Source organism: Lissotriton helveticus, chromosome 4_1 (genome assembly GCF_964261635.1).
Source record: "Lissotriton helveticus chromosome 4_1, aLisHel1.1, whole genome shotgun sequence".
Lineage (NCBI taxonomy): Eukaryota > Metazoa > Chordata > Amphibia > Caudata > Salamandridae > Lissotriton > Lissotriton helveticus.
In genome coordinates, this window is record NC_136063.1 from 62,155,663 (window position 1) to 62,181,856 (window position 26,194).

General features: G+C 47.9%; 1 protein-coding gene across 1 annotated transcript in view; it reads right to left on the reverse strand.

Annotated features, from left to right (window-relative positions):
- The window catches only part of LOC144826944 (uncharacterized), a 203,670-nt gene extending 177,700 nt beyond the window's left edge, over positions 1-25,970 (reverse strand). The window contains exon 1 of the mRNA XM_078685406.1: positions 24,773-25,970. Coding sequence (XP_078541532.1) covers positions 24,773-25,889 — 1,117 coding nt within the window. The 5' untranslated portion in view covers positions 25,890-25,970. The remainder of the gene's footprint in view (positions 1-24,772) is intronic.
- Between the last annotated feature and the right edge of the window lie 224 nt (positions 25,971-26,194).

A 26,194-nucleotide genomic window follows, 5' to 3' on the forward strand; every position in this document is an offset into this window, starting at 1 on the left:
TCTCTCTCTTCATCTATCTCTCACTCTTTCTATCTGTCTTCCTCTCACTCTTTCTCTCTCTCTCTCTCCTTTGATGGATGCATGACGCATAATCTTATCTTCCTTTTTGTCCAGCAGGCTGTGATCTACAGATTGATGCCCCCCCGACATGGACCTCCCGCCAAGAGACGATGACTTCAGTTCTACTGAGTTACTGCCACCAGAGTGTGTGTGCAGCCTGTGATCTTGCGTGTCCATCCTGGCAATCAACATCTATTTCGAATTGTGAGCTCCGCTTAACCGTGTGTACACAATGCGTGAGGAGGTTGCTTCGGCATGTGTTGGACCCTGTTCTACACGCGCCGTTGGCGGAAGTTGAGCAGAAATGTTTGTTTGCGCAGCGACGGGTGTCACCTCCGGGCACTGGGAGTGGATGGGGTGCAGCAGCCTGGGTGCGCAGCGCGAGGCAGTCACATCCGGGCAGTGGGAGTGGATGGGGTACAGCAGCCTGGGTGCACAGACGCGGGCAGACACCTCTGGGCGGCAAGAGTCAATGGTGTGCAACAGCTTGAGTGCGCAGCGGCAAAACAGAGAATTACGCGTGTGCAGTTATATGTGCTCTGCCATTACTCTTTCTATACTATGTTTCAGATGACTAAACTTGAGGGCTGCATTATGTCCCCGCACGTGGTTGGAGACACACTGGTGGCAGAAAGGTGAGCTCTGAACATTTTCTCCACAGTGTCAATACTCACTCTCCCTCTCCATCTCTTCCTTTCTGTCACTCACACTCTACCTCTCTCTTATACTCTATCTCTTCCTTTCTCTCTGTCACACTTTCTCTCTTTCTCTGTCTCTTCTTCTCTCTCTCATTCTTTCTTTCTCTCTCTTCCTCTCTCTTTCTATCTCATACTGTTTCTCTCTTTCGCTCTTCCTTGCATCTCACTCTTTCTCTCTTTGACCCTTTTTCTTTCGCTGTCTTCCTCTCTCTCTCACTCTTTCTCTCTTTCCCTCTTTCTTCCTCTCTCTCTCTCTCTCTCTCTCTCCTTTGCTGGATGCATGATGCCCCATCTTATCTTTATTTTTGTCTTGCAAGCTGTGATTCACAAATTATGCAGTTGTATGTACTGTGCCCTTACTCTTTATATACTATGTTTCGGATGGCTAAACCTGAGGCCTACATTATGTCCCGGCACGTGGTTGGAGACACACCGATGGCAGAAAGGTGAGCTCTGAACATTTTCTCCACAATGTCAACACTCACTCTCCCTCTCCATCTCTTCCTTTCTGTCACTCACACTCTATCTCTCTCATATTCTCTATCTCTTCCTTTCTCTATCATACTTTCTCTCTTTCTCTGTCTCTTCCTCTCTCTAATTCTTTCTTTCTCTCTCTCACTCTTTCTCTCTCTTCTTCTCTCCAACATGGTTTCTCTCATTCTCTCTTCCTTGTATCTCACTCTTTCTCTCTTTCAATCTTCCACTTTCGCTGTCTGTCTTCCTCACTCTCTCTCTCTCTCACTCTTTCTTTCTTTCTTTCTCTCTCTCTTCCTCTCTCGCACTCTTTCTCTCTCTCGCTCTCCTTTGTTGGACGCATGACGCACCATCTTATCTTTCTTTTTGTCGTGTGATTCACAAATTGTGCAGTTGAATGTACTCTGCCCTTACTCTTTCTATACTATGTTTCAGATGACTAAACTTGAGGCCTACACTATGTCCCGGCACGTGGTTGGAGACACACCAGTGACAGAAAGGTGAGCTCTCAAGATTTTCTCCACAGTGTCAACACTCCCTCTCCCTCTCCATCTCTTCCTTTCTGTCACTCACACTCTATCTCTCTCTTATTCTCTATCTCTTCCTTTCTCTCTCTCACACTTTCTCTCTTTCTCTTTCTTAGTATCTTCCTCTCTCTCTCATTCTTTCTTTCTCTCTCTTCCTCTCTGTCTCACTGTCTCTCTCTTTCTCTCTCACGCTTCCTTGTATCTCACTCTTTCTCTCTCTCTTCCCCTCTCAATCACTTTTTCTCTCTTTCTCTATCGTCCTCTCTCTCTCAATCATTCTTTCTTCCTCTCTCTTTTCTTCTCTCAAAACTCTTACTCTCTTTCTCTCTCTCTCCTTTGATGGACGCATGATACACAATCTTATCTTGCTTTTTGTCTTGCAGGCTGTGATTCACAAATGGTCCAAGGATGACACGCCATGGCTGTACCTAGTTTTATTTATTGTTGTTTTGTTTAAATAAAATGTTTTATATGTAAATCCATGCATGACTGTGATTCTTATTTGTCCAACCTCACATGTAGGTTATTGGGGGCTCTGCTGGTTATGTGGGAAGAGGGTGTTTTACCTGCTGATGTGGGGAGAGGCAGCGTGAAATGGGTATCTCACACAGACGGAGCTCCGGTATGTTTTCAGAGTTGCCTCGTACAGATGCGAGTTGACGGACTGAATCACAAAATGGCTTTTCAATGCTCATATATTGTGACTTATCAACAGTTTGCACCCAGGCTCGCAGACGGACAGCTGCGGCCCGTGGGCTCGACTCGCAAAAGGGATAATTACAGGCCGTCCGCACCCAGGCTCGCAGAGGCACAGCTGCGGCTGGTGGGCTCGACTCACAGAGGGAGAACTACGGGCCGTCCGCTCCCAAAGGAACAGCAGCGTAGTAGCTCCCAGAGGTAGACCCAAAGCAGCGTACTAGCTCAAAAAGGTAGAGAGCTGTGAGCCAAAGGACTGGCTTCTAAAGGCATTGCTGTGAATTGGAAATGTGGGGAGAGGGAGCATGAATCGGGAATCTTGCACAGACAGAGCTCCAGTATATTTTCAGTATTGACTCGCAGAGGTAGCACTATGGAGAGATACGAGCTGACGGACTGAATCACAAAATGGCTGCCAACACTTCCTAGTGTCAACAGTTCGCAGCCAATGAAGTGCAAGCTTGTGCTCGTAACACCTCAACCAATCAGATGTCAGAAATCTCAAATATCGACATCTGTACAATATGATATTTCTCAAAAACTACTGAACCGATTTTACCCCAATTACACAAAAGTGTGCTTTCTGGACCACAACCTTTCTCCCTGTAAAAGGTGGCGCATCCGCACGCAAAGAGGCACAGCAGCGTACTAGCTCGCAAAGGTAGAGAGCTGCGAGCCGACGGACTGCCTTCTAAATGCATAGCTGCAAGCTGGTGATTTAGGCAGAGGGAGTGTGAAAGCGGTATGTCACATAGACAGAGCTCCGCTATATTAAATTGCCCACGGGACCTTTGCTTTATATTTTCACTCGATGCGAGGCACAAGATGGCTGCTAACACTTCCTGGTTTGAAGTGTTAGCAGCCAATCAAAGGACAATTCCTGGTTTGAAGTTTTAGCAACCAATCAGAGGCAAGCTTGTGCTCAGGAGTTAGGCTCCGCCCAGATATATATATATTTTTTTGCCTTTAATATCTGAAAAACTACTGAACGGATTTATACACTTTCAACAAAAGCTTGCTTTCTGAAACAAGACCTTTCGCCCTGCCTAATTTGGCATAATTCTATCCAGCAGTTTCACCTGTAGCCTTTTCTAAAGTTTCCTATGGAAATTGCATGGAGAAAACACGTTCTGAGACCCCCTTTTTTCTCCACCCCCCCAGACCAATCACCCCCAAACTATCAAGATAGGAGCTGATCAAAAAAGAGAAACTTTTAGGAAAATTTCGTACAGATTTGTCAAACGACGCCAAAGTTATAAGCTCATGTAGGGCTCCAGGAGGGTTGCCACGCAACCCCCCTCCCAACATAAGTGAAGCCCCAGGGCTGCTAGCCCCAGCGAGCCCCCCCCTTTTTATTTTTTAAGAAATGCCCCATGGTACCATGCCCACCCAGGGGCCTCATTCAAATAAAACGTGTGAACCCACGACCCCATCGCAAATTGCGCCGAATTTCTTTCTTTTTGTTATGCTTTTTTTTGCCCTGGGGGTCCTTCTGGGACCCTCTAAGCAGGCCTAGAGGGTCAGGGTGTTTCTACCCTGCCCCCTTCTCTTGTTTTATATCTTTGTTTCTCTGTTATCTGGTGACTCGCTTCTACCAAGTCACAAGATAGCTGCCAACACTTCCTGGTTCGGAGTGTTGGCAGCCAATCACAGTTAAGTTCGTGCTCAGGACTTAGGGTCCGCCCAGATATCAAAAATTTTATTTTTATAATTTCTCAGCAACTACTGAACGGATTTACACCATTTAAAAAAAGGTTGCTTTCTGATCCAAGCAGTACCTTTTTGCCAAATTTGAGGTAATTTCGTTCAGTAGTTCAGGCTGTAGCCCGTCGCAAAATATCCTATGTAAATTAACATAGGGAAAACATGTTTTGGGACCCCCCTTTTTTCTCAGCTCCTGCTTGACGAATCACCCCCAAACTTTCAGGATAGGAGCTGACCTGGATAGACTTTTGTTGGGAGAATTTCGCGAAGATTCGTCAAACGACACCAAAGTTATTAGCAAATCAAAAAATTATTTTCCTATGGAAGCTAGGTTCTAACTATAACTACTTACTGGCGACCGACAGTAGGTAATATATATATTATCAGTTACATTGGTAAAAAAAAACGCAATTTCTGTGCTGAGGTTTTCTGAAATTGCACAGTTCAAATATGGAACAAGCTTGAAGGGAATATGTAATCCATTTGTAACTAGAAAGATAACATGCCAAAAACACATGCTTTCTGCAGCAGCCTGCAAGGCCTGCTTTTAAAAGTATAACAAGAATAAAATACATGTATCACACCTTTTACGAATAAACCATAAGCTTCACATTTTCAAAGTGTAGGTCGTCTAGTATGAAAAAACCATTGAAATCAGTAGGATTATATTATTGATATTTACTATTTTGTCCATATTTGATATTTATAAAGCTATCCTACCCGAAACTTAGCAGCCATGAATATATTCACAATTCTACACAAACATGGTGATGGATGAAATTATTGAAATAGTCTCAACCACTGGCAATCGCTCGGGCCACATCCTAAAGCATTGTTTTTTGCTCACCATGCCACCTCAGTTTGAACACAGACATATCTAAATATGTATGGAGCCTGCTACTCATGTGGACAGTACAGCCTGAACTGCAAGGTACCCGGATCCGGAACGAAAGCTGTAAAAACCTTCTCTGATTCATGATTATCTCAAAAATATATAACTCCTACCTGTCAAAGGCATGACTTTCGGGGCCAGGATACAATGACCTTTACAATTACCCATTCATTTGCATTAGACCATGCCAAGATTTCCCAGTTTAGGGCATCACCATGGTAGCTCTGCTGCATCTCTCAAGAATGGGCATCACCATGGTATATCTGCTGCATTATGCAAGAATGGGCACAACTATGGCATCATGGCAGCTCTTGAGGGATGTTTCCCAGTGGGGAAACTCAACAGTCTAATTAAATTCTACGTCCAGGCTCAGAAGATGATACCTCATTGCACGACAACTAAACAGTGTACTTTCTCTATACAAAGAGTATTTGAACTTTGGATTACCCCCACGGGTGCGGGACCCACCACTTTATTGATTTTTCAAGTATGGGCATCATCCTGGTAGCTCTCCTGTATTTCTCACAAATGTGCATCGCCATAGTAGCTCTCTTGCGTTTCTCAAGAATGGGCATCACCATGGTAGCTCTGCTGCATTTTCCAGGAATGGGCATCATCACGGAAGCTCTTTATATTTCTGATAAATTGGCATCATCATAGTAGCTTTGCTGCATTTCTAAATTATGGGCATCACTATGGTAGCTCTGCTGCATTTCTTAAGAATGGGCACCACCATGTTTGCATTTATTAGGGATGGGCATTGCCATGGTAGCTCTGCTGCATTTTTCAAGTATGAACATCTTCGTGATAGCTCTGCTGCATTTCTCATGCATGGGCATCATCATGGTATCACTGCTGCATTTCTCAAGAATAGGCATCACCATGGTACTTCTGCTGCATTTCTCATGCATTGGCATCACCATAGTAGTTCTGCTGCATTACTCATGTATTTGTATCACCATGGTAGGTCTGCTACATTTCTCCAGTATGGGCATTATCACGTTAGCACTGCTGCATTTCTCAAGAATGGGCATCACAATAGTAGCCCTGCTGCATTTTTCAAGCATGGGCATCACCATGGTAGTTCTGCTACAATTCTTATGTATGGGCATCACCATGGCAGCTCTACTGCATTCCTCCAGTATGGGTATCATAAAGGTAGCACTGCTGCATTTCTCAAGCATGGACATCACCATGGTAGTTCAGCTGCATTTCTCATGCAGGGGCATCACCATAGTAGCTGTGCTGCATTTCGCAAGAATAGGCATTACCATTGCAGCTATGCTGCATTACCTATATATGGGCACTATCAGTGCCTACTTTTTAGAAATGTATGTGCCAGGGCACAAGGTATTCCTCTGGAGGACATTGTGGTTGGCACTAGACGGTGTCCCTGTCCACACAGTCACATACTGTGCATCACACATACAAGCGTGGTGTTTTGGATTATTCCGGCTGAAAGCATGGCTTGGATCTGCGTATTTTTTTTATGACCGTTCAATACTTAATAGTGAAGAATACTGCTAAAACATACAGCGCCACCATATGGTAGGGTGTCTTAAATAAGAGTTGGTGTTTAGCCATAAGTGCTAGTGCCAAGCACCAGCCAACACCGGCATAACTTAACCACTAGCGATCATACTGTAGCTCAGTTGTGAGTGGTCTACGTTTAGCATGGGGAAACCTCCTCCAGGCAATGTAGTGGCATCAAGTAGGTGTGCATCTTTCAACCTCTAACAAGGACACTGAACATGGGCACTAGGCGGAAAGAAAAAAACGAAAACCGTTCCCAATTGTTGGTATCTGTGGATAATTAGCCTTTAACATACAAAATGGAGGGGGGGCGGAGCTTGCCAAGTTGCGAGATGGCCGCGTCTTAGACGTGCTCCTCACAGATGCCCAAAATAAACATCAAAATCCTGCAAACATAGAAACCCAATCGCAATAACTTGGGTGAGGATTAACGCCACGGACCATCCGATGCCTGGTTATGTCACATTTAAGCAGATCAAGGCTTTGAAGCGGCTTGGAACGAGATTCGGACCCCAGTGGCCTAGCTGGCAGAAATCAAAACTGGAGCAGCGGCCTCTGGTGAGACATGAGGCGGTGACCCAAGGCACGCACGGCGGACCCTGTGAGGACCTGAAGCCCGATGCGACCGGAACCCTGCGTACTGGTGGAGGCACGGGAGAACCGGGAATAAATGCGGAGAGACGGAGAGGAGGTGAGCGCTACACCCACTGGGGGAAGGCTGCCTGAGCACGGTCGGGTTTGATCCTGAAGAGCCGTAGACATAGCGAAGAGCCGGCCGGAGAGTGAAGGTGGGACGGGTGCTGGGACGACACAGAATGAATGCGCCCCCCAGAGGAGCAGACGCGGCCATCTGTCTGGGAACTGGAGGCGGAGGACTAACGCGACCTGCATGGGGGTGGAGGCGCCAGCAGAGAGTTTTGTACCGGGCGCCCCCCGCGCAATAAGACGCCATAAATCTGCCGTAATACAGACCAGCAGCCTGGTCCAAAATAAAGGAAACAGGACGGAGGTCCTGAGGGGCATTACCCGCCGGAGGGTATTGAGATGTCGTTGCTACGGGCATTGACTACTGCGGTCAGTTTTCAAAGCATAGGGCCTGGGCACCATAAACCCTAGGAGTGGAAGGAACCTCTTTGCGGCTGTGACACACACCCACATAGCGCTCAACAAGGCCCGCAAAAAAAAGCAGAGGGTACACAAAAAAGGCACTGGACAGGAGCTGCTGCGGGACACTCTGAGGCACATTTGAGATTGCGAAAAGAGAGTGGGCACGTGGATCCCCCGGCAGCGTGATATACAGCAAAATCCGGCATCAGTCTTGAATGCGACCAGGCAGGCCCGTGCTAGGGCATCACCAGAACAATCACTAGGAGCTTTACCTACTGCAGCGGCCAGGCGGGGTGAATCAGCCAAGGTCCTGTTGTACATTGCACTACGCTGTGGCCATTGTGCTCTGAATCTAGGCACAGATTTAAAGATGGGTAAGCCGGACAGGAACCAACCAAAAATTACATTTGAGCATACCAAGAAGCTACCAGATCAGAGCACGGAGGACCGACCGCTATCGCAGATGTCGACGGCGGCAACAGGTGGAGTCACAAACGATGACGTGCAGGCAATGTTCACCACGATACAGGCGGCGCTGACCAACATCGACAGGAAAATTGACTCTCTTACGTACCGGGTAGACAGAATGTCAGAACGTACGGATTGACACACAGAGAGACTAGATATGGCCGAACGCCGCATATCAGAAGCAGATGGACACGAAACAGATGAAGATGGATCAACAGTTGGCTGACCTAGCAGTCAAGGCTGAGAACTTGGAAGCGTGTTCTCGCCCGGAATAACATCCGCCTGATGGGTATTGCCAAGACCACGAACACGGGACCCGTGGAGAAGTACGTCGAACAGCTGCTTATAGCATTGCTCGGACGGGAGATGTTCTCTGAAATATTCATAGTGGAAAGAGCGCATAGGTCCCTGGCATCGAAACCACCAGTTGGCTCAAGACCGCGACCGGTCGTAGCGAAAATACTAAACTACAGAGACAGGGACGCGGCTCTACGGAAAGCTCGAGAATTGGGGAAGTTGACGCATGAAGGCATTGACATATCCATATAACCGGACTTCACAGTTGCGGTACGAGAGGCCAGAAAAATATTTGTCACGGATGAACAAAAACTGAGAGATTTGAACATACAATATGCTATGGTATACCCGGCACGGCTCAAAATCACAGATGATGGACGATCAAAGATCTTTAGCGAACCCAATAATGTCATGAAATTTGTCCAACAAAAAGGAAACCGAGGTTCGAGAAGAAAGTCCCCCAGAGGAGACCAGGATGAACAAGCCATAACGTCGGACACCGAATAGTGGAAGATGGAGGAGCACTCGGTTGAATGCACTGGATTACTACCACACACACTACTGTACAGCTAGGTGCAGTGTAGTGTAGTTCCTATATTCCCAATAGGCTCTGCGCATTGGAATAACATAAAAGGTAGTTTAGACGTAGGACTGAGGTCATCTAGGTCTCAACTGAATATGTTAGACTTAATTATGAATGCCAGCTAGCTCAGAGGTCACTAGAAACTTTCTCGAATGAACAGGAAGGAGTTAACTTTCCTGAATAAACAAGAAGAGATTAGTTTCTGACAACCGCATAAACATGACAACTTTGCTCCCTCCAGAATAAGGAGTATATCTCCAGAGTTGTGTGAAAACAATAGACAGCTATTTCACTCAGTCAATCGTGCATGCTTAGTTTCACCAGGAGTGCAGAGAAATAGAGAGACGGGCGTTTTCAATAAAGGTGGTTATTTATTGAGCAGTCTTCTTTCTCATGCAAGAAAAATAAATTGCCACAATTGCAATACTTGTCATAAAGTAAAGTGCGTACAGTAAAAGGAGTTTTATGAAATAATACTGTAAAAGCATTGATACGGTTTCTGAGCCATAAGATACTTAAAATGGATAAAATATATACATACATAAAATCATTGACTAAACGTACTCAACTGGTGCTTCTAAGATACGCCTACCCCGGTGTACCTAACCTAAGCCTAGTACGTGGGAAGGAGTAAGTGAGCTGCAGTTTAAGTAAGTTAGTTTTTGCCAAGAATCTGAATCAAGAATTGTCTAAGGATCTAATCAGCTCCGTACCTTGGTTATAGAATGAAGGAGGTCTTGTATCTCTTTCTCAGGACTCGATCTCCCAGCAACCCGCAAGGGTGACTGGAAACACTGGAGCTGGATTTCTCGGCAGGAGAAAAGACAGCGTCTCTCTCAGTGCGTCAATGGGAGGGTCGGCTTCCTTCGGCACTCGCTACAGCTGGGCTTTGGGTAAGTAGATAGCCGATCTGCTCCAAACCACCGTGTGTTTGCTTAAGGCAGATGCTGGTATATTTATACCTGGAAGGTGCAGAGTTTGACGTAAGGTTGGACATAAGACGTCACTAAGAACTTGCAGTTCTTTCAGGACTCCAGGAGTTCTTGTACAAATCAAAACAAAAGCAGGGGGAATTCCCAGGCTGCTGGAGGCTTGGTTTGTTTAAGGAACGCGTTGTACTTTCTAGGAGTCTATGGGAGTAGCCTTGCCGTATTTGGACTGCATTGGCTATGACTAAATATGGACACGATTCTTATGCCTTTATAAGGATATGATTTGTTATAACCACATAAGGGCATGAATCGGGAATATTTAAATAGGGTCCCAAGATACGTTCACAACAGCAGCAGGCTGTGGTTTCTGCTGCTGAATACTTTGGACCCAGAATTGCTGTAATGCTTGAGGATTACTCGGATTTCAAGGCTCGCCCCACTTAGAACAATCTCGCCTCAGCCGCTTTTAGAGTGGCAGAACCGGAAGCATGACGCTGGCTGCAGATCGCAGCTGCTGATAATTTACTACAGCTAAATTGTATCATGTGTACATAACGGCCGCAGAGCTTTGGGAGGGACAAATACTGGAACATTTTATAATATAACTGTTATTATGTTTTATTACTAATCCTTACAAATCATCACCCGGACTTATAGAAATGTGTAACCGCACCATAGGTTTCTATAGACACTATGTTGGACTGGGCATCTGCCCATGTGGAGGAGATCCACAGGAAATGGGCTGGCAGTTACTGCCCCTCAGTGTGCACCACATAAGTTTATGTTTTTTGTTACAGAGGGGATTTTCTTGATCTTTACTGGGACTTGGAGGAGGGGGCATTCGGGAAGCATGACTTTGGGATTGCCTCCGCCAAAGGGTACAGGTCGAGTGGGTGTGGGTGTTGGGTGGGACAAATATTGGGGAAGGAAGAAAATGTCTGGTCAACAAGGGAAGATAATGTACAGGTTTCGTTTTACAATTGAAGCTCGCAGGGCAATGGACATCTATAGGGAGGAAAGATGAGCATAGCTAACACTAGCAAGACAACCCGAAAAATAACGTTTATCACATGGAATGTTTGTGGGCTTCAAAACGCACAGAAAATATGCAAGGTACTCGCATATTTTGATAGACACAGGATAGACGGGCATGCCTACAGGAAACGTACCTCACCTCTATTACATAAACAAGAGTGGGTACGTGCTGGGCGTCATACCGCATGGCCTCTTCCTATTCTACGTATGCTAGGGGTATTTTGCTACTCGTTAGACACAGTATTCCATTTCAGCTCATACTAGCGATACATGACAATCAAGGCCGCTACGTCATAGTGCAGGGAAATTTTGGTGGCACAGTTCTAACGATAGTAACATCATATGGACCTAATATAGACGACCCCAGCTTTTATAGGGGAATATGGACTTAGCTCATGAAATTCCACAGTGCACCAGTCTTATGGGGAGGGGATTTTAATACCTGTCTGGATCTGGCCCTTGATAGATCAACGGGCAACGAGCTGTACGGCAAGCAAGCGGCCAAGGCCCTAAAAGACGTGGGAATGACAGATATTTGGAGATGAGAAACATAGGCAGGAGAGAGGGCACGTGCACCTCGGCGACACATAATACCTAGTCACCGATAGACTACTTGTTGCTTATGGCGGAAGCCTGTACTTGGACAAAGACAATCAAACATCTACCCAAAACCTTATCAGATAATTCCCTGGTATACATTACACTAGAAATCCCCACACATATACCCAGACAATTCATGTGGAGGTTACAAGGGAGTGCTCTGTTGGATCAAGTGTTCAATACAGAGCTGCAACAGGCAATAGCGGACTATCTTGATCTAAAAGCTGGTTCAGTGACTGGTGCAGGGATGTTATGGGAAGCATTCAAGGTCACGTTTCATGGCCACTCTATTAGTAAACATACCGGAATCCTAAAGAACATCCAGCAGCAATTAAACATTATAGAAAGGATATTGGTGCAGTCGAAGCAGAACATACGCAAAAAGGGGACCCTACTCTACTGGGTAAAATAAGGGAACATATGGATGACTATTTATCATACGCTCAGGATGAGATAAAATATAAATCGAGAAGATGCACAGCACGGAATTATGGGGAGGGAGATAGGCCGGGACGCGCTTTGTCCAGCAAGATAAGACCCTCACCAACAACATCATACATAACACATTCAAAGATGAGGACGACCACACACTGTATGATACACTGTCCATCTTAAGCCGCTTCAAGGGGTACTACACACAACTGTACGACACACATCGCATGCCACCGAGGAAGACATTGATCATTATTTGCAGGATGTAGCATTGGTTTGGCTGTTGGACACCCACAGGAAATATTTAGACCACCACATCACTAAGGACAAATTTATAGACGCAATTAACTCCCTGCCAAACAACAAAGCCCCAGGTCTATATGGGCTCCCAGGAGAGTTCTACAAAACATACAAAGACCTGTTAATACAACACTTAGCAGCAATGTTTGAGGAGGCATATGAAGAGGGTAGACTTCCTACCTCACTTGGGGAAGCACTGTTAGTGGCAATCCCCAAACCTGGCAAGGATCAAACTAGCTGTGACTCTTATCGCCCCCTGTCCTTAATAAATATAGATGTAAAAATCCTAGCAAAGGTCATAGCTACTAGGATACAACTACTACAAGGGAAATTGGTGTTACCCGACCAAGCAGGATTTGTTCCAACACGCTCCACCATGCAAAACATAAGAGCCATTTTTGCCTTTTATCACTACCTGGACCCGGAGCAGCCAGCGGGGGCGGCATTGCTGGGCGCTGCAAAAGCTTTTGATTCAATGGAATGTCAGTACATGTTTGTAGTACTGACAGGATGGGCTTTCCGGAGCGGTTCGTGAGATGGATAGAACTCCTGTATCGTGACCCGACTGTTAGAATTAGACTAAACTGACAAACATCTGACCCCATCCATATAGGAAGAGGGATGAGACAGGGCTGCCCACTATCACTGATATTATTTACATTGATCTTAGAGTCCCTGGCCTGCATGATCCGTCAGCGACACCCGGAAGTTGCCCTACAGTTAGGCCTATGCCCCCTAAGTATTTCCTTGTACGCTGATGACATGGTGCTTTTCATTCGTCATCCCGAGGCCCACCTTAACGACCTTATCAGAGAATATATCCGCTTCGAGCAGTATGCAGGGTTGCGTATAAACTGAGAAAAATCTGTGCTAATCCCTCTAACATTAGCTCAACTCAGTCGACACTGAATTATCCCCTGAAATGGCAAACTGACCCAGTCAAGTACCTGGGCGTATGGATACAGAGGGACCCAGATCTAGTCATAAGGGAAAACTATGGGAAGGCACTGACTATTCTTGAAGAGCAGATAACCAGGTGGACACAGCTACCTCTATCATTAGCAGACATTACTGCGCTACAATAGATGATTGTCCTACCCAAATTTCTATACTTATGTATCAATATCCCTGTATGGCTGACGCAGGTGTTTTTCTCCAAACTAAGATCCACGTTGCAGAGACTTATATAGGTGGGTAAACAGGCCAGAGTAAGTTGGAAAGTCTTAACAAAACCATATCACCAGGGTGGTTTTGGAGCCCTAGACATGCAACTATATTACTATTGCGCACAGGCTCAGTATGCGCACTGTTGGACACAACATCACGCGTTCATCACACATATAGCGGTAGAACAGGATAGTGTGCACCCAACTCCATTGCTGGCTTATGTATCTAACCCCACATCTTATTCATATCCAGACACGATCCAACCAGTGCACTGCACCTCAAGGGCATGGCACATGCTGGCAGGCAGGGCGGACAAACTACCAGTTTATGCCCCTGCACTGCTCATAGCCAATCACCCGAGATTATCGGTGACACAGTAAAAGAAAATGACACAGCTGCTTGAGGACATGAAGATCTCCACAATGAAGGATGTCTTCCCACATGGTAGATTTATACAACGGGGCGATCCATCATTGAGCATACATAGTACACCTATGAAGATGTTCCACTTCATAGGTGACTTCTGCCCCTGCTTCAGGGCCGGTCGCTCTACGCACGTTGTTGTCTTGGTTTCTTCGCCCCCTCGCCTCTGTTTTTTCCCCGCTCTTTACCCCCCGCTCCCTGCTCCCCGCCGCTGCTCCCCTGCGGCCCGCCAACTTCTCTTCTGTATCCCCTCCCTCCCCTCCCATTTGTCTCCCCGCTCCCGACTCCCAGCTGCTCCTCCCTCCCACTTGGCCATTTATGGCGGAGTCCACGCAGTGCTGAGCTGTGACCTCTGACCCTTTTTCAGGGCCGGTCGCTCAAGAACTGTGCGACTCCCCGTGAGTGTGCCAGGCTTCACCGCTGCTGCCACGAGTTCGCCGCTGCCCTGCAGCTGAGCTTCTGGTTGTTTTCCTGTGCCTGTTTTCTGCCCGTGTCTCGTCGCTGCCCCTACAGCGGAGTATTGTGTGTTTTCTCTGTGCCTGTATTGCTGCCTGTTATTGTCTTGGTTTCTACGCCCCCTCACCTCCGTTTTTTCCCGCTCTTTACCCCCCCGCTCCCCGCCGCTGCTTCCCTGCGGCCATGCCCACTTCTCTTCTGTACCCCCTCCCTCCCCTCCCATTCGACTCCCCGCTCCCGCCTCCCAGCTGCTCCCCCCTTCCACTTGCCATTTATGGCTGAGTCCACGCAGTGTGGAGCTGTGACCTCTGACCCTGCTTCAGGGCCGGTCACTCTACGCACTGCGTGACTCCCCTTGAGTGTGCCAGGCTTCACCGCTGCTGCCACGAGTTCGCCGCTGCCCGGCAGCTGAGCTTCTGGTTGTGTTCCTGTGCCTGTTTTCTGCCTGTGTCTCATCGCTGCCCCTACAGCTGAGTATTGTGTGTTTTCTCTGTGCCTGTATTGCTGCCCGTTATTGTCTTGGTTTCTTCGCCCCATCGCCTCTGTTTTTTCCCGCTCTTTACCCGCCGCTCCCCGCCGCTGGTCCCCTGCGGCCCCACCCACTTCTCTTTTGTACCCCCTCACTCCCCTCCCATTTTCCTCCCCGCTCCCGCCTCCCAGCTGCTCCTCCCTCCCACTTGGCCATTTATGGTAGAGTCCACGCAGTGCTGAGCTGTGACCTCTGACCCTGCTTCAGGGCCGGTCGCTCGACACACTGCGCGACTCCCCGTGAGTGTGCCAGGCTTCACCGCTGCTGCCACGAGTTCACCGCTGCCCTGCAGCTGAGCTTCTGGTTGTGTTGCTGTGCCTGTTTTCTGCCCGTGTCTCGTCGCTGCCCCTACAGCTGAGGATTGTGTGTTTTCTCTGTGCCTGTATTGCTGCCCGTTATTGTCTTAGTTTCTTAGCCCCCACGCCTCAGTTTTTTCCCGCTCTTTACCCCGCCACTCCCCGCTCCCCGCCGCTGCTACCCTGCGGGCCCGCCCACTTCTCTGCTGTACCCCCTCCCTCCCCTCCCATTCGCCTCCCTGCTCCCACCTCCCAGCTGCTCCTCCCTCCCACTTGGCCATTTATGGCAGAGTCCACGCAGTGCTGAGCTGTGACCTCTGACCCTGCTTCAGGGCCGGTCGCTCGACACACTGTGCGACTCCCCGTGAGTGTGCCAGGCTTCACCGCTGCTGCCACGAGTTCGCCGCTGCCCTGCAGCTGAGTTTCTGGTTGTGTTGGCGTGCCTGTTTTCTGCCCGTGTCTTGTCGCTGCCCCTACAGCTGAGTATTGTGTGTTTTCTCTGTGCCTGTATTGCTGCCCGTTATTGTCTTGTTTTCTTAGCCCCCACGCCTCAGTTTTTTGCCGCTCTTTAACCCCCTGCTCCCCGCTCCCCGCCGCTGCTCCCCTGCGGGCCCGCCCACTTCTCTGCTGTACCCCCTCTGCTGTACCATTCGCCTCCCTGCTCCCACCTCCCAGCTGCTCCTACCTCCCACTTCGCCATTTATGGCAGAGTCCACGCGTACGCGCAGCGGCTACGTGCAGCGGGTGTGCCGATTGTGCGCCAAAGGCAAGCCCGTCTGCGCCCGTCCGCACCTGGACCACACCCAGCGCCAGGACCCCTGGACCTCAACGACACCAGCCCACCCTTCTGAACTACGACGCCGCCATCCTCCACGCACTCAACACTGGCCGGAACCCCGTCTGCCACCGAACCACCCCGAAACGCACCCACGGACCCTTCACCTGCGAAGCCTGCAAATTCACCTGCCTCCAGACCTACACCGCACCCGCAAGGCCAGGCACCAGCAACAATCACCTCAAGTACATCCTGCTCAACACCCGCTCCGTCCACAGACATGCCGTCGAACTGTGGAACCTCCTCGACACAACATCACCAGACGTCGCCTTCCTCACAGAAACTTGGATGAACGCCTCCTCAGCCCCCGACATTGCCATAGCCATCCCGGACGGCTACAAGATCACCCGGAGGGACCGCATCAACCAAACAGGTGGAGGCATCGCCATCGTCCACAGAAACACCATCCGCATCACGACCAACTCCGACGACACCCTCACCGCAGCCAAGCACCTTCACTTCTATGCCGTTCTCTCGAGAAAACCTGGAGAAAAAACCCAACCACTGAGAACTTGACCACCTTCAAGACAGCCACCCGCAAACACCAACTGATCCGATCCACAAAGAAGTCAGCATTCAAGGATCGACTCGACAACAACGCCCAAAACAGCAAGGAACTATTCAACATCGTCAAAGAATTTACAAACCCCACCACAGCCTCAAACGACATTACTCCCTCCCAAGAACTCTGCGACTCCTTATTCTCTTTCTTCTATAACAAAATAGCCGACATACATAACAGCTTTGAGTACATTTCCAAAAAACAGTCCACTCCACCCACCTCCGAACCTAAACCGCCCTCTAACATCCTTAACGCCTGGAACCCGATCACCACTGAAGACACCACCCGCCTAATGAACTCCATCCACTCAGGCTCGCCAACAGACCCCTGTCCCCACCACATCTTCAACAAAGCAGATTCCATCATCGCACCCCATCTCTGTGATGTCATCAACTGCTCCTTCAACTCCGCTACCTTCCCAGAAAGCTGGAAACACGCCGAACTCAACGCCCTCTTGAAGAAACCCACAGCGGACCCCTCTGAACTCAAGAACTACCGCCCCATCTCCCTCCTCCCATTCCCTGCTAAAGTCATTGAGAAAGCCGTCAATAGACAGCTCGCCGCCTTCCTTGAATCCAACAACTCCCTCAACCCCTCACAGTCCGGCTTTCGAGCCAAACACAGCACCGAAACCGCCCTAATTGCAGCAACAGACGACATCCGAACACTACTGGACAATGGAGAAACAGTTGCCCTCATTCTACTCGACCTCTCCGCCGCCTTCGACACGGTCTGTCATAGCACCCTCATACAACGTCTCCGTAACATCGGAATACAAGGAAAAGCCTTAGACTGGATCATCTCGTTCCTCGCCGGGAGAACCCAGAGGGTCCGACTCCCCCCATTAAAATCTGAGGCCACAAAAGTCATCTGCGGAGTACCACAAGGTTCATCACTCAGTCCCACCCTCTTCAACGTGCACATGAGCCCCCTCGCATCCATCGCGAGACAACACAACCTCAACATCATCTCTTACGCTGACGACACACAGCTGAACCTCTCCCTTACCAAAGACCCTAACACCGCCAAAACCAATCTTCACGAAGGCATGAAAGAAGTAGCCGAATGGATGAAAAACAGCCGCCTAAAACTCAACTCAGACAAAACGGAAGTCCTCATCCTAGGAACATCCCCCTCTGCCTGGGACGACTCATGGTGGCCATCAGCCCTGGGCATGACACCCATACCCACAGACCACGCACGTAACCTAGGCTTCATCTTAGACTCCTCCCTCTCGATGACCAGACAAGTCAACGCCGTCTCATCCTCTTGCTTTAACGTACTTCGTATGCTCAAAAAAATCTTTCGTTGGATCCCCACCGAAACAAGAAAAACTGTCACCCACGCTCTGGTCACTAGCCGACTGGACTATGGAAACACCCTCTACGCCGGAACCACTCCCAAACGACAGAAAAAACTCCAACGCATCCAAAACGCATCAGCCAGACTCATATTAGACATCCCGCGTCAAGCTCACATTACCGGTCATCTGAAAGACCTCCACTGGCCTTCTGTCAACAAGAGAATAACGTTCCGTCTCCTCACCCATGCACACAAGGCCCTCTACAAACTAGGACCCGAATGCCTCAACTCACGACTATCCGTCTACACACCGACCCGCCAACTAAGATCCTCCAATCAAGCCCTCGCTGCAGTTCCACGCATCCAAAGATCCACCATGGGAGGAAGATCCTTCTCCTACTTGGCTGCCAAAACCTGGAATTCTCTCTCCACTCAACTCTGCGTTACCCAGAACCACATTACCTTTAGGAAGGAACTTAAAACCTGGCTATTCGATAAATAATGCTCCCCCTTCCCCCAAGCGCCTTGAGACCCTCTGGGTGAGTAGCGCGCTATACAAATTCATGAACTTGAACTTCCAGATACACACTGACCCCAAGACCACCCTCAGAGACACTCATCTACAGACCCCTGGGCGCATGCACACAGTTCAGCGAAGCCATCGCAGACTTCATCAGCCCGCACACCCTCACCTCCTCAGACTACATCCTCCTGGGAGATCTCAACTTCCACCTGGAAAACAACAACGACAACAACACCACCACCCTGCTGGACAACCTCGGCAACCTCGGACTCAAACAACTGGTGAACACCCCCACCCACTACGCTGGCCACACGCTTGACCCAGTCTTCTCCTCCAGCAACCACATCGCCTTCAGCCACTCCACCGGACTACACTGGACGGACCATAGCTGCGTCCACTTCAATTTCAGGAAAACTACGACCCACACCACCCGCAACAGGATCCCCGAAGATGCTGGAGCAAGATCACCACCGACCAGCTCACCACCGCCCTGAGCCAAACCCCCCCCCCAACACTACGAACTCCAACGAAGCAGCCCGTAACCTCACACAGTGGCTCACCAACTGCGCCGATACCCTTGCACCGCTGAAGAATCCTCCCAGCAGACCCGTCACCAAGAAAACCTCGTGGTTCACCAACAACCTTAAAGACTCCAAAAAATCCTGCCGTACCCTCGAGAAAGCCTGGCGCCACGACCAGTCAACAGAAAACATGACAGCCCTCAAGAACGCCATCCGCAAACACCACCAGCAGATCCGCACCACCAAAAGGACTGCATTCAGAGACCGACTGGACAATAACACCCACAACAGCAAGAAACTCTTCAACATCGTTAAAGAGCTCTCCAACCTCAGCGCCAGCAACAACGACATCAAGCCCTCGCAAGACCTCTGCGACACACTCGCCTCGTTCTTCCACCACAAGATCGCCAACATACACAACAGCTTCAGCACCCCGACCACGCACCCTACCACCGAAACAACGCCCCCCCCACCATCCTCTACGCCTGGACCCCTGTCAGCACTGAGGACACCACCCTTATGATGAACACCATTCATGCTGGCTCCCCTGCCGACCCCTGTCCACACCACATCTTCAACAAAGCCGACACCATCATCGCACCCCAACTCCGGAACATCATTAACAACTCCTTCGCATCCGCCACCTTCCCGGAGAGCTGGAAACATGCAAAGATCAGCGCCCTCCTGAAGAAACCCACCGCAGACCCCGCGGACCCCAAGAACTTCCGCCCCATCTCGCTCCTCCCGTTCCCCGCTAAAGTCATCGAGAAGACCATCAACAAACAGCTAACCTCCTTCCTTGAGACTAACGGATCCCTCGACCCTTCGCAGTCCGGATTCCGAGCAAACCAGAGCACCGAGACTGCCCTCATCGCAGCCCCCGACGACATCAGGGCCCTGCTCGACAACGGGGAAACTGCTGCCCTCATCCTCCTCGACTTATCGGCCGCATTTGACACAGTCTGCCACCGCACCCTAACAAGCCGCCTCCACCACGCCGGGATCCAAGGAATGGCCCTGGAATGGATCACCTCTTTCCTCTCCGACAGAACTCAGAGAGCACGCCTCCCTCCCTTCCGCTCAGCGGCCACCAAGATCATCTGCGGCGTACCTCAAGGGTCCTCGCTCAGCCCCACCCTCTTCAACATCTACATGACCCCCCTTGCAGCCATCGCACGCCAACACAATCTAAACATCATCTCCTACGCCAACGACACCCAGCTGATCCTCTCCCTCACCAACAATCCCGCCACTGCCAGAGCCAGCCTTCAGGAAGGAATGAAAGCCGTCGCGGAATGGATGAAGCTTAGCCGGCTAAAACTGAACTCAGACAAGACGGAAGTCCTCATCCTGGGACCATCCCCCACTGCCTGGGATGACTTCTGGTGGCCCCCTGCACTGGGCACCGCCCCCAAACCCACGGACCATGCATGCAACCTAGGCTTCATCCTGGACTCCTCCCTCATGATGCCCAAGCAAGTCAACGCCGTCTCATCGTCATGTTTCAACACCATGCGCATGCTCCGAAAGATCTTCCGGTGGATCCCCACCAACACCAGAAAGATGGTCACCCAGGCCCTTGTCACCAGCCGACTGGACTACGGGAACGCCCTCTACGCCGGAACCACAGCCAAACTACAGCAAAGACTCCAACGCATAAAGAACGCTTCTGCACAACTCATCCTGGACATACCCCGACACAGCCACATCGCTGCCCACCTGAGAGACCTGCACTGGCTCCCCGTCAGCAAAAGGATCATGTTCAGGCTCCTCACCCACGCTCACAAAGCTCTCCACAACACTGGCCCTGAATACCTCAACAACCGCCTCACGTTCTACACACCCACCCGACAACTCCGCTCCGCCAGCCTCGCCTTCGCCACCATCCCACGGATTCGCAGGACCACCACCGGAGTAAGATCCTTCTCCCACCTGGCTGCCAAGACTTGGAACTCCCTCCCGGCACACCTACGACTGACCCAAGACCATCTCTCCTTCAGGAAGCAACTCAAGACCTGGCTCTTCGAGCAGTAGCAGTAGCAGCACCCCCTCCTCCCCGCCCCCAGTACCTTGAGACCCCTACGGGTGAGTTGCGCGCTTTATAAATGTCCTGATTGATTGATTGACTTACGCCTGCAGATGGCAATTAGGGATCTGTAAACAACCTATCCGGAGGAACCACCAACGCTATTTGCACTACAGGCCCTGTTGCAAGTGCCAACACGCCAGAAATCAATTACCTGCATATACACTGCATCACAATCAGAGCAAAGAGAGTTTAGCGACAAATCACTTATTAGGTGGAGAACACTGCTAGGAGAAACCATTGCTGTACAAGATTGGGACTAGAGCTGCACGTAATTGCAGTTATTGACATCGAATTGTATTTTGCGTATCATACATTTTAAATTTCTGCATCAATTTTATTACACCCCAATCCAACTACATAGATACAGTCTCAGAACTCATGACAAATGTCAAAGATGTGTTACTGTGCATGCCAATTTCCTGCACCTAGCGTGGACATGCCCGCAGATACACAAGTATTGGCAAAATATAATGAAGGCAATAACAGGAATGCTGGCTGAACCAGTGCCGAACACTCCTCTGGTGTGTCTGCTAGGGATATATAAATTAAGGCCCACAAAGAGCCGGAAATAACTAGCAGTGTCACTGCTGTTGGCGAAAAGAAGGGTGGTCATTAGATGGGGCAGTAATCGCCCCCCACCCCCAAGGTTTAAGGACTGGCTCGTAGACATGTCATACTGCAGGGAAACTATGGAAGTTTATGCGGAAGAACTGTAGCCGGCATCAAGGCCCAGGGATTTTTGGGAACTGCTAAAACAATATCTTCTGAATACACAGAGTGATGATCAAGATATGCCAGGGGAGGTACATGAAACTGCATGAGGTAGAAGGTGATCTCTGATCTATTGTGGGGAGGAAAGTATGAATATGCGTCTATTAACTGTCTACATAGTTGCGTAAGTGCAAAGGAGAATGATGTCATAGGATACTTATAAAATATGGTAGGCCCTACTGTTTACTAGTGAATTGGTAATGTATTTCTGATTGATCTTATGTATCCATTGTTAACTACCTGCTGTAGCGTGAACACATTTATGTCAAACTACTGTACACTGTGAACTAACAGATTACTATCCCGTTGTGAACCACTTTGACCAGACGAAATAAACAAATAAAAAAAACATACAAAATGGAATAGGGCAACAGTTCACTGTATGAAATCAAACCACCCATGTCAATATTTAAGCAGTGATTTACTGAAAGATTTTGGCAAATTTAAGTAAGGACTCTATATAGAGAATAAACAAGCTTGGAGTAATAAGCAGAGTATGTTTATGCTGCTGCCCTTAACCAAGTTGAATGTGAAGGGACTGCAGTGTATTAGGAAGTAAAATGGCGCTGTAGCAATCACACTTTTGGAAATGGGGAAGATCCACCTACTAGCTAAATTAATTAAAGCATTTCAGCAGATGATTTGGGGCCAAATCAGGAATTAAAACTAGCTTTTATAGGAGCTTTTTGAAGAAGACAAAATTAGTTAATCGTGTTGACGATTAGACTATTTGTTTCCAGTCCATCTAATTGTTTTCTCTTTCACAATAAAGTTGGATTTAATTCCTCTGGAAATCAATCTTCACACGACAAACCCAGCTCATAGGAAAGGCTAGCAGTGATTCCTTTCTTGGAAGTCACACATTATGCAAGTTATGGTTTTATTAGCTCACCCTTCGAGGTCGCTGTTCTAGAATTCTCTGTCCCAGTGGTTATTCTCTATCCTGCAAAACTTCTCAATTTAATGCTATTCAACCTTTTTTTTAAATTTACATTTTAGGCACAGAAATAAACAACTTCAAAAACTTTTTTTTAAAAAGTGTATACATCAGGGTGCAACATGTTGAAGCTATTAGGGCATGCAACACATGTCAGCACGTCTCATCCAGGGCCAGAAGAAATATGATCATATCTACCCCATCATGAGGGAACTTCCTTCGATACCCATGCCAGGCAACAATATCTTCAAAACCAGCTGCATCATTTACAGTCTTCAAAACCAGCATCCTGCTTATCTGGCAGATAAGCTCGCCATCTTTGGCGGTTCGGAGCACACCCACAGCCAGGAACCAATCAAACTGTAGACTAAGCAGTGTAAAATAAAACAAGGAAGGAGGCCTTTAACATCCTTGCACCCAGGATCTGGAACAACATTCTAATATTCATCAGGACCACCCTGTCCCATCTCCAGTTTAGGGAAAAGTTTATGACAAATGTCTTAAAAGAGCAATAAATCACAATGCATTAGCTGTCCTCAACAAAGCTTCGACTCCTATTACTTGTTGACTTTATGCTGGTTTTGACCATGTGCATCATGCCTTTGTCTTTTCACTAGGTTTTAGATGTATAAATAGCATATACATACATACATATAGCTGTGAAACTAATACGTTTGATGTGCCCTTTTCAAGGGTGTAGCCGATTGTTCTCAATTGGTTGGATCTAACTGGAATAGTCTTACAAGCAACTTTACTATTGGACTTCAGGTTCTCCCATAGTACATTTGTGGGAACACAGGATATTTCAGAAAAGAATGGTCAGTAATACTCAATAATACTGGATATCATGTAAAGAAAGTTTTTTAGGGCATCTTAGATAATATAACAGAAGGAATTTTCAGGGCATTTTAAAGCACCTTGGACTGGCGTCTTAGTTGAAAACTGTATCAAAAGGTAGAATTGAATTCGCACTGAATCAGAAACACGGATCTCAGCAAGGTAGAAGCTAAAGACTTTCTCATGGTGTTTTTTAAGGTCCCCCCCCAAAGAAAGTTTCCCTGGGTGCATGAGTGTTACGATACTTTTTATTCATCTGGAATGACTGGGCTGTCTCTCTCTGTGTTACTAACTTTGTAATCCAGGTACTGATTCCCGCCAGGAGTTCATTGTCATATCTGCTTGCTGACTTCTGAATCTCCAATCTAAGGTCCATTTCCAACACTCACTTAGGATCTAAGGTTACAATTATGTGGCAAGATATTTGGCACTTATCAGTTACTGCATGATCTGATGGGACCTTCTTATCCCAGAGTACTCCGATTGATTAAAAGTATTTGGAAATGTTGTCTATTTGCTGTCACCGTGTCCACCAAGGCAAACATCTCCCGACTGAGCAGCTGCCGCAGAAGACATTTGATTTATCAAAAGGTTCCAAGGAATCCAGTATGCACTAAAAGCATATATCTGGTATGTGACTTTTTCTGGCAGCTGAGGTAAGTAAAAAAAGTGCTTTCAACTGTGTATATGCTGTGTGTAGGCTTGCAGTTTTGAGTGTGTTTATGTAAGAGTATGTTTGTGTGTGTGTGTGTGTGTGTGTGTGTGCGTGTGTGTGTGTGTGTGTGCGTGTGTGTGCGTGGGTGGGTGTGTGTGTGTGTGTGTGAATGTGTGTGCATGTGTAGGCAAAGTGTGTGTGTATAAGTGAACGTGTGTGTATGTATAAACATATGTGTGAGTGAAAGTGAAGGTCAAGGGGCATTTGAAGCCACTTCCGCTACCCAGGCCTTTTGGTGAATTGTTGTCCATGACCTCCCTCTACATTCTGCTTCTTGTAAAAGATCCTGAATCATATTGTGGGCTCTGACCTACATTCTGCACTCTTTTCCTTTCTAGATAGCTCTCTAGATATCTTTGTGCTTTACAAATGCACATAAATACGACATGCATACAGACTCAATATTTTTACAGATCAAACTTCATAAGAAATAAAAAAAATGGCAAATATAAAAATATAATTGTTCAATACCTGAAAATGACTCCGCTTGGCCAAGCGAATATCCGTAAGATATACAATATTCGACTCCATATACATAAATTCCAAATGTCTCCGACTGATGGGAAATTTCATGTTGCCCACCGATTTTTCCTAAATTCACTTCCCAACCTGTGAAGTCTTCCAGGTGCCGCACAGTCGGTACATAATCACTTAGTGGTCTATAGTCGAGAAGAAAGTCGGATGACGAGGAGGATGAGCGAGACACAATAAATAGGTAGTTGTAAAAAAAGTCTTTGGTAACAAACTTGTAGTATCTCCAAGGAAAGTTGCTGGGTAGAACGGTTGCTATGAAAGGATCGAATATGAATGGTAATGAACTGGTGCCCCCCTGGAAGAGATATCCGACCATGATTGGCTCGGTCGCATCCACAAGCATCCCTGTTTGTAAGTCCATGCTGACGTGAGAACCAGGCTGAAGGCTGTACTGTAGGGTGGTGCTTTCATTACGAAGAGTGACGGTGGTGTTTGGTCTTGCAGCGATGAAAATAATACGGTCTCTCACTTCTTTAATCATCAGTGGGAATACAACAAATTGTTGACCCCATCTTTGCACAGGATATAGCTGTTTGATTACAATGTCACAGTAGCTATACGGTGAATTGTAACATTTACTGCCACTGAAAACAGCCACGGGTGTTGAAGAAGCAACTCTGGTGCCAGTCAGGTCATTAGCGTCACTGAGCAGAATGACCTCCTTTGGAGCCAGGGTGATGGTGACCATCTGTTTGTCTTCATATCTGGTTCCATCAACGAGTAAGGAGCCTGACACTGTGATATTGACTTGAGTCTCAACATCTTCGCCATTGCCAACAGCAAAATAGTTTCCATGCCAACTTACGGATGTGAAAACGAAGTACTCCGTGCCCAAGTCTTGTTTGGAGAGGCAGGCGAAGGCATCAGCAGAGTAGACACCTGTGTTAAATGCAATGACTGAAATATCTGCATCTGAGCTCACCGTCACCAGCTTCCTTGATCTTTCACCCTCAATGAGAATGTAGTCTGAAGGTAAGACCACCTCTGTTGTGCTGTTCTTCGCCAAGAGCACAGTCTTATTGTAGGGTGGAGAGGGGACTGTGACCTGCACCATGCATGGCTCATCATAACTGCTCAGCTCTAGTGTGAGGTTGGCTGGAGTTCCCAAATTGTCAGTGAAGGCTACAATAAAACTTCTTCCTAAATAGCCAGAAAGAATGGACGGAAACAAAAAACACATTTTTTTAATGTGGGACCTTTCAATATGTAATAAGTGTTTCTTGACAAAAAGGTGCATAATGATAACAAAAACATAAATGTAAGTAGATAAAAAGTTTTAGGCACCGTTAGTCTTCCACTTTTCGTGTGTCCTGAGATCTATTAGCCCTACTTTTGATCTATTTACTAAATGCTCAGGCA